This window comes from Ascaphus truei, chromosome 3 (genome assembly GCF_040206685.1).
Source record: "Ascaphus truei isolate aAscTru1 chromosome 3, aAscTru1.hap1, whole genome shotgun sequence".
NCBI classification, from domain to species: domain Eukaryota; kingdom Metazoa; phylum Chordata; class Amphibia; order Anura; family Ascaphidae; genus Ascaphus; species Ascaphus truei.
Window position 1 is genome coordinate 330,384,749 of NC_134485.1, and position 13,693 is coordinate 330,398,441.

Genomic DNA, 13,693 nt, shown 5'->3' on the forward strand with positions numbered 1-13,693 from the left:
AAATTCATTAGATTCTGCTAGTTGTGATAAGCCAGTAGCAATTCTGCAAAATGTAGTGAGCAGAGAATGTGTTTCAAAGATCAGTACTGTATTCCTCATGGGGTCCGCACACTTGCTCGACAGGCCAAGCAGCAAGGCATAAACACGCGTTGTTAGGAACGAGTCCTCTAGGCGCTGATGAAATCCTTGCAGAGTTAGTGTGCAGTTTCTCTGCTCTCCTGTCATTGTCTTGAGCACAAAGACATCTATATTTCCTGGACACAGAGGACCCAGGAACCTGCCAGAGACTGACGTGGAGGGCCACCTGCTTAAGGTCACGGGCACACTCGCGCGCTGAGACATCCTGTGCAACCGGAGGAGGAAGTGGGGAGAGCGGCCACACGTGTTGCGGAGCTGTGGACCCTGCTAACTAGCCTCCGTCACCGGCACTGTTCCGGTGAATACCTGAAGGGCGGTTTTGGACTTGAGTCGCGGCGGAGCAGAGATACTAACTCTGCAAGGATTTCATCAGCGCCTAGAGGACTCGTTCCTAACAACGCGTGTTTATGCCTTGCTGCTTGGCCTGTCGAGCAAGTGTGCGGACCCCATGAGGAATACAGTACTTTCCATTGATTATTTGGCGCCAGGTTTCTTTTTCTTTTTCACGTTTTTCTGTTATTACTGGCAGTATTACCAGGCAGCCTTCCTTTATTATAAGATATTTGTTATTGTATACACATTGGTATTTAGACTTTAGCGCTTGTTCACATTTTTTTCTTCACATCAAAGATCAGTACTGCTTGACTTGAGAAAGAAAACATTGCTCTTGTAAGATAGTTTTAAAAAGAAAATTCTGGTATCATGTACTAATGAAATGCTCTCTTATTGAGAATAAAGTACTAATGTAAGCTTCCTACAGTATTAAGACTAGACTACAAGTATATCCTATGTTCTTGTAGACAGCAAGCTTCCCAATAGTGCCCAAATAATGCTGTAACTGCAAAGGCAAACAAGCTTATCTTGCATTTAAAGGGAATGGATGGAAGGGAAGTAAACATAATTATGCCCCTTTACAAAGCATTAGTAAGACCACACCTTGAATATGGAGTATAATTTTGAGCATCACTCCATAGAAAATACATTATGGACTAGAAAAAGTGCAGAAAAGAGCCACCAAATTAATAAAGGGGATGCATAATTTGATTAATGAGGAGAGGATAGCTAAATTAGATTTCTTTAAATTAGAAAAGAGACGTTTAAGAGGTGATCTGATGACTATATACAAATATATTCTGGGAGACAGTACAAGGAGCTTTCAAAAGAACTATTCATCCCAAGGGCAGAACAAACAACATGGGGTCATCCCTTAAGGTTGGAGAGGAGATTTCACCAGCAGCAAAGGATAGGGTTCTTTACAGTAAGGGCAGTAACAATGGAGAATTAATTACCCCTGGAGACTGTGATGACAGATACAAGAGATATCTTCAAAAAAAGGTTGGCCATCTTTTTAGAAAGGAAAGGTATACAGGGATATACCAAATAAGGAAAAATGAGAAGGATGTGAATCCAGGCAGTAATCTGATTCCCAATATTTGGAGTCAGAAAGGAATTTATTTTTCCCCTTATGAGACATCATTAGATGATATTTCACTGGGGTTTTTGCTTGCCTTCCTCTACATCAATATACTGTAAATACAAATATAGGATAAAGTATCTGTCGTCTAAATGTAGCATAGGTTGAACTTGATGGACGTATGTCTTTTTTCAACCTCATCTATTATGTAACTATGTAACTGTTTCAGAGGGACAGGATGTAGCAGGCATTGGGACAGAGCTAAATCTCTCTTCTGTTTAGGGCTCTTCCCAAAGGCAAAAGAGAATGTAATGAATAGGTGTGAGTTATCAGCTCCATGTAACAACTTATTTCCATGATGTGATGAAAGTGAATAAATGCTATGCTTTTGTATCTCCCACTCACAGTGGTGACTCCTGCAGGTGAAACACGGAAGAGCTGAACTATGAGGATTAGGGCTTACTTGTCTCACACTCCGCGAGACTACACCCGGGTACACAAACTTATTATATGCCACTCCCTGAAGTCATAGAGAAATCCAAATGAATGGTGATACCAGAGGTAGGCGACATTTTTTTGTGGATTTGGATCGCCCGTTCCTTTGCGCCGCAGATATCAGTCTCAAAATGGGCGTTCCACCTTTTTCGGATTTTTTTTCTATCACTGACAATCCACATGGTGGAATAATAATCCGCTGTAGGATTGTTAAAAATACCCACTCAGATTAAATCCGAGGGGGAAGAGGGGGAGATATAGCAGAATTTTAACAATCCGTAGTGCGGATTTCAGATCCAAAATGGAGTCTGAGTGCGGATTCTTAAAACTCCTCCTGGATTGTATCAAATAGAGAATTCCAATGATTCCTCTCTGATTTTCTAGTACCCAACCTGCAGATGGATTTTGGTAGGGGGGGCAGATTTGGTCTATTAAAAAAAAAGCCAGGAAATTCTGGGAATCGGATTTGGACTGGTTTTCTCATCTCTAATTAGAATACCAGTTATATACCCTTTCTCTACTGGGACAAATTTACTTAAACATCTCATAATGGTGAAATATAAATGAGAAAAAGTTGGCTGCCACTCGGTATCTTCAGACATTTCCCATTATATATATGAAAATGAGAGAAGGAAGGAGGCAACTGAGGGGCTTTCTGGATTAATTCTGGAAAGTCAGATAATACATAAAGTGATAAAGAGGATGAGAGAGTGGAGCAGAAAGTGGAACACAGAACAAAGGGAATTGTTGGTTAGCTGTAGATGCTAGAACTATGAACCAGAATAAGGGTCATCTGTCCCAGTGATCGAAACGTATATCTTAGAATAAATTGTCTCTCACCTGGCCAGCATAATGCTCAATGCGGAAGCAGCCTTCGTGCAACGTGACATCAGTGATACGCTTATCATTCTGACTGGCTTTGCTCTTGAAGTGCTTATGATCCTTGAACTTCATGCCCATCTTGTTCAGGAAGGTGGAATCGGACACGTTTCCTGGGCGCAGACACTCCTCATCCAAGATCGCTAAGATTCCGTTCTTACCCTGAAGAGAGAGGACACCAAACATACCATGATAACTAATAACAGGGGTTTTAATTTCCAGTTTGTAAGCCCTTCATTACTATTTTGAAATGCCCATACACAAAGTGTTTTACATTTTGTTCAAGGTCAATCATGTTTTGGTTAAGAATGTACAAGTGTATGTACTTATTGTGGGCTGCTTTACTTTATGTTCTCCAAATATACCACACGTTAGAGGCATCTTTCAGTGTTTAACGTCTGGAAATGACAAAGTTGATGAGCCACTAGTTCCTTCTGTCTCGCTAAGTTACTTTGACAAAAATACTCTCAATGGGCCATAGGTCTCAGTCCTTATATCACTGGGACAAAAGCATGTTTACACCCTGAATAAAAAACTAAAATATACAGAAAAATGACTTACATCCTCTATCAGGTTACAGATTATCTCGTTGTCGAAGTAAAGGATGGGAGTCCATTCAATACCCTAGGAACAGCAACAAAATACAATTACAAGCTGTAATCTAGAGGAAGAGCACAGACCAACATACCAAAACCTTTTCAATCTTACTTTCATGGGCGCATTCCTTCAGAAGAACGTTAGATATAAAATGGAATGCTTTCTGGGCTCTCGCATATACCAGGAGTATCTGTTCAATTGGACTCAGTTATAGTCCATCCTGCCACAAATTCACAATCACTTCAGTGTTTGCATAACACCCCTACCACACGCAGCACTTATCACCTGAGATCTGACTCCAAGGGACTTTACATGGTCCCACGGTTCAACAAAGTATCTGGCCGCACCTCCTTCTCTTATCATGCACCCCACAACTGGAACAACCTACCTGGGACTCTCAAAGCTGCCACAAATATAAGTTCTTTCAAAACTAAAGCTGTCTCACATTTTAATGTTGTCTGTTACATATGCCTATAACTTATTTTCTCTTTAACTGTTCATGCAATGTCTTTATATCTAATGTAATGCAATGTCTTTATACATAATGCATAACCCTGTTCTCCTAATGTGCCCATGTATTAGTAACCATGTATCTGTCATCATAACTCTGTACCCAGGACATACTTGAAAACGTGAGGTAACTCTCAATGTATTACTTCCTGGTAAAATACTTTAATAAAAAATAAATGAGAAAAGGCAACTACATAGCAGGAATATTCACTTTCATGTACTCAATATGGGGATACAATTATTGTCTTACACGTACAGTTGTACGTATGCCCACCTATCCCCCAGTTTAAAACAGCAGTGGTGATTTAGCGTTGTTAATTATACAGACAGCAATATATTTACAGGCATCGCAAAGAAGATGATTTCACCAACACCCTGAGTCACTTTGGGGTGTACTTATCAAAGTCTCCGAGCTGCAAAATGTAGGCAAAATTGGAGAAACCAGATGTCACAAAAGAGAGAAAAATGTATAGTTATCAAATTATAATTTTCTTTGAAAAATATGGTTCTGCATTTTTTTTAAAGTGAAACCTTCTTTGGTGGCAGTGCCATCCACAAAAATCTCATAGGGAAAAAAAATGAAAATGATCACAAAAATATACACGGAAGTGAGTGACTGCGCATAACCAGAAGAGACGTCATTGTTGTTTGTTGGTTGCCTGCTGGGAGCTGTAGTTTGGGTGTGGATGCCAAGCACCCACAGGCAATCAGAAGGGAAGGCCCCAGTTATGGTGGGTAAAAAAAGTGACAAAAACCCTCCACATCAAAGCAAACAGCAAAAGGAAATATTACTGTATGCTTATTTGCATGTCTTAGACAGGTCTGCAACCCCACCTTTCACCATTATCACCCAGCACACAGCACTTCCACTGCAGCAAGGGATTCTGGGAAATGACATGCAAATGAGCACACAGTGGCACCTTTTGCTTCAAAACCATTAACATGGTTCCCTATAGGCTTAAGCTTGCTGCATGGTCACAGCTTTGAGCACAGCCAGGGTTAAGATGCATAGCCAGTAAACCCACCCACAGACAGCTGTGAGTATCATTCCAGGATACACCCCAGGTTCCCCATGGTGACCCATTCAACAACCAAAAAAAGGGTGTGTATGAGTGCCGAGCACGTTCATTCTAAATTAAAAGTTTTTGTGATATGTCACTGAAATTGTTTTTTGGTTTTGAAGTTTTTGATTGTATTAATGACTTTTGAGAGTATAATTACAATTGCAGTGACACAACAGAAAGAAGTTTCACTTCAAACGTGCGTGCTCGCCACACAGACCCCTTTTTTTTTAGTCCAATTTTGTCCAGCCTGATGACTTTGGTAAAAATAACCTTGGTAGACAAAGTTCTCTATTTACCAGTTCTGTTCTGTTTTAACCAGTGATATTTGGGGAGGAAATATTACATTTAGATGTACAGTATCAGATGTTGTATCTATAGTTTGTGCAGTTTCCCTTTGAGTCAGTTAAATCCGTCATGGCTTAGATGGAGTTAAACATTGCTAAGAGACTTGTACTAAATGTGAGAAATAAGATTAACATGCATATGCTGATGCAGCAAACTGACAAATTAAACATTTTGCTCTGTGTTTTGGAGCAAATGGCATCCTTTTCATACATTTTCCCCTAAATGTGTGGGGGGGTGTTCCGACCGCTTGCAATATACAGTATGATAACACTGTTCCATTCTCAGCTGCTACCATAGGTAAGTGTAGAAGCATAACTAGCTTCTATCCTTTTATCTTTGGAGTCTGCAAGACCGAGAAGGGTCAGGGTATCAGGAATGTGCTACCATCGAAGTGCTTTGATCCGTTTAGAAAAAGAAATGCATTCAAATAATAATATTATAAAACATTACCTCTCTGACATATTCTTCCTGTTCTTCCTTTAATGTCATTTGAATGAAAATCTGCTGCAGTTTCTCATTACAGTAATTAATGATAAATTGTTCAAAGCTGTTATCCTGACGAGAAAATACAAATAAAATGTTAAATGCTGTACCCACACTGGCACATATTATATTCAGTCCTAAAAACATAGAATTTCATGGCAGATAAGAACTACGTGTCCCGCCTCGTCTACACGTTTTTCTACCCTATAAGGTTATTTGGTTTCTTGCCTGTTTAGGAAAGCTTGAGTCTATTCCTAGCAGGTTTGACCACATTTACTGTATTAAAATCTGCTATCTTTGTGGCGAGGCTATTCCATGAATCCCAACCTCAAACAGAAAAGATAATACTGCCCTTCGGGGCTTAATTAAAGAAATCAGAAGTCTAACAATCTGAGTTGTACATGTAAAGTACATACCGTATAACTCCCCCCCCCCCCCCCAAAACGCCATCCCAATTTTCGTTTTGCCCAAGGCATTGGATTATTCTGGGGCATGACAGAGGCGCATTTCCCACAAGGCTGACTAGGCTACAGCAGCAATTGTTTGGGGGAGGCAATTTTTGTGTGTGTTGAGAGGGGGTCTTAATTTCTCCAGAGTGGCCCCCCTAATGCAGTGTCATGTCATCATGGTGACCTGATGTCAAATTATGCTGTGACATCACATGACGATGCGTTGTCATGACAATGCAGCATCACATGCAACCGTGACATCATGATGCCTCTACGCTGCGGAGTAGGGCTACCCCCAAGCCTATGGGCAGCAAAAAGGTAAGTCACTGGACAGAGCAGGATGCCGCTCTATTCAGGGTATATCCTTACCAACCTCGCCACTCTATTGGGACTCCATGTTAACATTATGCCTATGTGGTCTGTTACTATTATGAATATTATGTCTTCTATGTACATATTGATGCACAGATATAGTTATTCCTTTTTCCTGCACAATGTTTATTTTTATGTCCCCAATGTACTACATTGGCTTTTAATTGCCAATTGTTTAAATAAATGAAAAAAATATATATAAATATTGAAGTTGGGAGTGCTAATTTCTGCGTGCATTCTTCTTTTTTGGCAGTTCTTTTCCATTAATCAATTGTGTCTATCATATCCTTCTGTCCCTTACCTTCCACATGTTAATGTCTCGTAGATGTTCCTGCTAAGTTTTATAACCTCTAGACCATGCACCATTTCATAGCTCATCTTTGTACAACATATTATTTTTATGTCCTTCTAGAAATATGGGACCAGATTTAATGTGTGCTTCAATTACACCAAAAGGCAGAAAAGACCAAAGCTATATCCAATTTGACAAAATATACAGTAATTAGTATATAGTTAAATACTTCAATAATAATATTCTCATGAATAAGGGTCATTTAGTTAAACCCTTTGGCCAAAGCGTTATAAGCCTGCAAGCCAACGTCAAGGCATAACCAAAATTTTCAGGTCCTAACACTAAACTATTGAAACTTCTCTTTTACCTCTGTTGGAGGGAGAATGACTGCAGTGAATCTATCCATACAGCAAAATGAAAAAAACTTCCTTACTTTAAAAAGTGGGAGGGGTGAGCTTAAAACCTGGGAGGAGGGGCCACTAATCTCTAAATAACTGATACCAGATGAAGAATTGGATGTAGCATGCTTCAATTACACACCTATGCTGGAGGACACCTTACAAGGGCCACATTTACTAAGTGATGTTATTTGAAAAGACACTTTCTGGGCTTGAAAACAACTTAAAGCCCAACCATGAATGAGCTATAAAGGGCCATATTTACTAAGTAGTGCCTGAAGGTGTCTCTGATACATACATACATATATATATATATATATACATACACACACACACACACACACACACACACACACACACACACACACACACACACACACCATAAAGAGTAATCAGGATTAGTCATGTCAGGCTGAACTATTAACCCATTGGCGACCCATCCAACAACCAAAAAAGGGTGTGTGTGCGTTCTAAGTGAAACTTCTTTGTGTTTTTTTTTTATTTCTTTGAAACAAAAAAAGCTTTTCTTTTCAGCAGGAAGTCTGAAAATGGACAGTGGAAAGTAACTAAGGGGTTTTTAGCCATAGCCCACGTCTTCCCTGTCTGAGGATCCAGCATAAATCACCCGGGTTATTCCCTTTAAACCATCCCTGCGGGTTCTGATTGTTCCAAGGAGGAACTGCACCTTCGAAGATGCAAACATAATTAGAGTATGTGTTGCATAACTCAAAATAATAAACTAACTATTGTACAGGCAAAGCGTCTTAAGGCAATGCCGGGCAACCTGTACCAGCAGGGACCAATATCATCATTGAAATAACGAGGCTCTTTACTGACTTGTACATGCTTTCTGCTTTTATCCACTGTTTTACACATAAGTACATTAAAATATTCTTGCATAAGGCACATTGTAAACACATTGCTTTACTGGGCTTTTATGATGGCCAAAACATGGTTTCTTTTGGCAGCTAAATACAGTATATGCAATAAAGGTTATTTGGATATTTGAAATCAACAGTGTGTCACCTAATGCTTCTCTTGCTATATGATGAACACATGGACTATACAGGACTTTCCCAGCACCTGAACCGAGTCCAATTAAGTACTGACGTTGCAAAAATCGGAGTGTCGCCTATAAGGTGTTTTAGATGAAAACTACCAAGGCACAATGAATCCTCACCCAGATTCATTTAGCCAACCCTAATTTTTGAGCCAGTGGCAAAGAAACAAATAGTGGTCATAAATAATAGCATACGGTCAAGCAAAGCTGACACTGACTTTAAATTAAATCTCCCACTTAAAATGCCAGTTCCTACGCCATTAGGTCAACTCTTCTCCATTACTTATATGTAAATGCTGATAATAAGTGACTGTGTTATATATTTCTTTCATTTCATTTTCACATTATGGAATTTTTTTCCTTGGTGAAGAAACATTGACCAATAGCAAAGTGTTTGCTAGAAATGCATTTGTCGAAGTACCGTCCCAAACTCAGAGTCACTGCACATGTTGTTTCTAGTGCAGAACTAACTAGCACATTCACAGAGCTTTCTACCAATAATAAATACAAATAGCCACAATGAATGATAAGCGTTTAAAAAAATCACTTGGGGTTATGGCTACTTTATATAGACCAAGGCAGAGCCTGATACGTTTGTAAGAAGCATACAGACCCTCACTCACTATTAGGCTTACCTCAAAAATTTCAAAGCCATAAATGTCCAGCACACCCATCACCTTCTTCCCCTGAAACTCGGAGACCTGAAAGAGAACAAGTTGAACTTGATGGACGTACGCCTTTCTTCAACCTCATCTACTACGTAACTATGTAACATTCCCATGAAATTCCCTACAAATTATTTTATTCACCAAGCACTGTAGGGTTTGATGAAGGAAGAGTTCCTTACAATGCATCTGATCTCAGACACGCTATTAGAGAGGGTTGGGGTTCCTTACAACACATCTAATCTCAGACGCGCTATTAGAGAGGGTTGGGGTTCCCTACAATGCATCTGATCACAGACGCGCTCTTAGAAAAGGTTGGGGTTCCTTATAATGTATCTGATCTCAGACGCGCTATTAGAGAGGGTTGGGGTTCCTTATAATGTATCTCATCTCAGACGCGCTATTAGAGAGGGTTGGGGTTCCTTACAACACATCTAATCTCAGACGCAGTATTAGAGAGGGTTGGGGTTCCCTACAATGCATCTGATCACAGACACGCTATTAGAGAGGGTTGGGGGTTCCTCAGAATTTCACATAGGGTTCCTTAACCAAAAAAAGGTTGGAAGCCACTGCCCTAGTGGCTTTCCAAGTGACTGCTTTACATTGAAAAACAGAAGTACAGTATTGACAATGCACAGGGACTGGTATTAGTATACAAGCAGTGCACAACTAAGATTACTTAATACAATGGCGTCAAAGTGATAATACTGCATGAGTTATAGAGGAATCTTGGATTTAGGAAACTGGAATAAATCAAAGTAAAACATACACCAACACCAAGACATGGAGTTGAGAGTTACTGTACTTTACCCCCTTAACTACCGGCTAAAAATGTTCCTCTTTAATAATTATATGAAAGTGAGCACCACCAATGGTTTTGCTTTAAAATAATTTAAAAGGGGCCTTATTATTAAGGATGCTAGAGCATGAAATAATCAAACAGGCGATGAGGCCTGGAAACATGGTTAAAATGTTTATTGTCAGAGGTACCAGTAATGGACATCTGCTTCTGCATACTTATTTGTACGTCATATCTACTCTCTTTATTCAGTATGCACTACAATCAACATAAAAACCTTAAAGCAGCAAAACGTGAAAAATCCTACATATTTTTTTTTTAATAAATCAGTTCTGTAGTATTAGATCAGGGATGCACAAAGTTTTTGGAGCTGCACCCCCCTGTGTGCCAACCCCAGCGCTCGCGCCCCCCCCCCCCTCTCCTGTGAAACCCGTTTCAAATGACGCCACGGGTCAACGTGATTTCACGGGACCCCATCACGTAATTTGACGCGCGTTTCCATGATGACGCATCACATGACCCCATGGTATCAATTGACGCCGCGTTGTCATGGCGACGTGACCCGAAGCCAGCTGAATCCCGGTAAATTGAGGTTACAGAGGCCTCGCGCAGTCCCCCGGCATTTAATTTAAATGCCTCAGGGAAGAGTGCGGGGCCTCTGTAACCACCATGCCCCCCCAATAAAAATCCCACGCCCCCCAGTTTGCACACCCCTGTATTAGATAATACTTTCTGCATTTTTTTAAAACTTCTATTGCCATTTTTAATGATTTTTTTAATGCACCGATTATACTTTGGTTGCTACAGCAACTATTTAGAAAGTCAAATCCAATTCCTCTTTTGAAACAGGAACAGACACACACACACCTTTTTGAGCTCTGCACTTTGGCAACAAAGTATCACAAACAGATGTTGCTGTGTTCCAAACAGCAGACTGGCTATTGCTCTGAAAGCTGTAACAATAATGTTAATCATTATGTGATTCATTTTGCTGACTCCCTAGAGAAATCAAGTAAAAAATAAAATACAAGTGTAGCCCCTGTAAGAAATAGTGGGCTACCTATCCTTCTCCTACTGGAGTAAGCCCTGGTAAGGGCAGGCGCCAGTAGTAATCATGGGTTTTCCCCCCACCAAGCCCTGCCTTGAGTGATAGAGGTAGGCCCCTGACTCTGTGGCAGGCCTGAGACAGAGGGGAGGTCCTGCTGACATCATAAGGGGCAGGGCTGTATCTATTCAGTGGGCTGCTCCTGTGTGTGTCTGGGTCAGTCTGTTGAAGTGTTCAGTCTGTTGCAGTGGAGAGAAAGGAGTGTCAGTCTGGAGAGTGGAGGCTGTTGGAGTTGTGAGAGTGGAGAGTACTGGAACATGGTCTGGGAGTTCAAGGAAACAGGAGAAAAGACACTCAGTCATACTGATTAGAGCTGATAGCACTGTAGTGCTGTGGACCAATGCCCCTCACCCTGCTGAGGGGGTGAGGGGGGAGATCTACCCTCACCCAGAGAGTATATCCTGGAGGTGGGGGTTGAGGTATTGAAGCCCCCCAACCAGCCTATCCTGCTAGGGTGCAGCCTGGAGGAGAGGAGTGGAGGAATACACCTGTACATGTGGAAGCACTGCTGTACATGAACTGCTGCTGCTGCTGTGTGCTGTATCATTGTTACAAGGACAATAAAGACATTGCTGCTATTTTACATAAAGACTGTGTGTGAGTTTAAGATCGCTCGCCCTGGGACCAGGGCTTCTTCTGGGAGGATCTTAACCTATCCCTATAGGTCTCGTCAGAAGATGGAGGCGCTGCACCGTTGCTAAAGAAGATGGAGGCATATACCCCAGAAGCCTGGTCCTGTCATCCCCCACACCAACGCGGGAGACTCAGGCCCTCCTGTTCCAAGCAGGTATGCACCACCATAGTACATGTAGCCAGCCCTCACTACACCCTAGAGGTCCAATCTGCGACCGGGGGGGGGGGGAGGGGGGAACATGGGCTACACAAGTCTTTATAAAGGAGACTCCGAGTACAGTAGGTGTTTTTCTAGAATCAGAAGGCACTTGAGACCAGATGCCTCTAGACATAAGAAGACTTGCTCAGGAGTTAAGACCAGAACAAGGTAACCAACATGTGGATTAGTGGGAATACAATAGAGGAGAGGAACCATTAAGGAAGATGGGAGATATTAATTGGAGAAGCCAAAAACAACAACAAAACAGTTTTGTTTTACAGATTCAGCATGATGTGAAATCTGTTTGAGCCGCTCTTCAAAAGGAAGGCAGTGACAATCGAGGCTTACAGCTTCAGATGGGCGGATTAAAATCTGTTCCCTGGAATTTCCTTAGCTTTCCCTTCAAAATGCGTTCCGCTGGGTAAAATTCATCTGCGGATTGGGTATGAACCAATCCGAGAGGATTAATCCAAATCTGCCATTGGATACAATCCAGGTGGATTATTAAGAATCTGCACTCAGATTCCATATTGAATCCGAAATCCGAACCACGGATTGTTAAAAATTAATTCTCTCTATCTTCTCATATTTAATCTGAGTGCAGTTTAATAACAATACGACCGTGGTTTATTAATCCGCCATTTGGATTTTCGGGGTAAAAAAAAAGGAATCCGTAAAAGGATCCAAATTCACCCAAAAATGTCACCAATCTCTACTTACTGTAAATCATGTAAATATGATCCTCGTCAAGAATAAAAGTAATAAATGAAGGAATAGGGATCCCCATAAAGCAGATCTGAAGGGTACCACGAGCAAATCTCAAATGTCTTGAAGTTAATGACTATAACATATGGACTGATTGCTCCACATTATACAGGACGGTAAAATAATCCAGTCACTCACCTTTATGCTTTCATTGATCCTCTGTACCAGCCAGTTAAAGAGTCGGTCATACAGATTCTTAGCTAGGGCATCACGAGCATAAATCCCCTGAAACACAGAATATAATAAGAAAAACAAATGGTGCCCCTGTTGCCTCGCCAGTGTTCATATAATGTTAGTTTCGACACACTTCTCAATCTATAAAGATGCTGTTGTTTACGCCCTTTATTCACCCAACAATATAATGTTGATTGTTGACTTGTTGAATGGTGTTAAACATTGTTCAGTAATTATGACAGACATTCAAGAGGTAAATATGGCTACTGTGCTGCCTCTATTTGCTCATGTTTGAGTTATTGTTGCATGTACAGTATCTCAATTCTTCAAGCAGTGAAGGGTTCAAGGTTGTGTCAATTATATTATGAATAATAGTTATGAGTAGTTAAACAGCTAAATGACAGCCTCTGTTATAGCCTATGTAGCCTCTGTGTATCTCTTGTTTTCTTCAGTACCAATAGCTGCATATACCTAATACCGGATATAAGATATTGGTAACATACTTCTTTCCACATCATATGTTTAGTGAATTATTCTAATCTGTGACCACATTGACTGACCCCAATGTCAAGCTTTTCACACCTGTTACAGGTTTGCCAATGTTCTGCATGGCTTAATTTGTCTATATGTTAAGTGGTGTGTGATGTGCAGCATTGTTTTTAATTGGACTAGTAGACATGTAACGTTGTATAAGATTTGTTGTCTTTGGTATCTTAACCCTTTTCCTCTGGAAGTGATCAGGTTGATTGAAACAGTTAATTAATAATGCTTACAATATTACATTTCCACTGCGAACTTGGAATAAAACTGTAGCTACTGTACCATCTAACCAGAATAATAAGCTTGATGAGCTACAA

At 40.6% G+C, this 13,693-nt stretch overlaps 1 protein-coding gene across 1 annotated transcript in view; it reads right to left on the reverse strand.

The window, feature by feature from the left end:
• The window catches only part of MYO1A (myosin IA), an 86,457-nt gene that overhangs the window by 39,398 nt on the left and 33,366 nt on the right, over positions 1–13,693 (reverse strand). The window contains exons 12-16 of the mRNA XM_075591480.1: positions 12,801–12,887; positions 9,132–9,197; positions 5,893–5,997; positions 3,488–3,550; positions 2,888–3,088 (exon numbers count right to left, since the gene is read on the reverse strand). Of these exons, the coding sequence (XP_075447595.1) occupies positions 2,888–3,088; positions 3,488–3,550; positions 5,893–5,997; positions 9,132–9,197; positions 12,801–12,887 (522 nt within the window). The remainder of the gene's footprint in view (positions 1–2,887; positions 3,089–3,487; positions 3,551–5,892; positions 5,998–9,131; positions 9,198–12,800; positions 12,888–13,693) is intronic.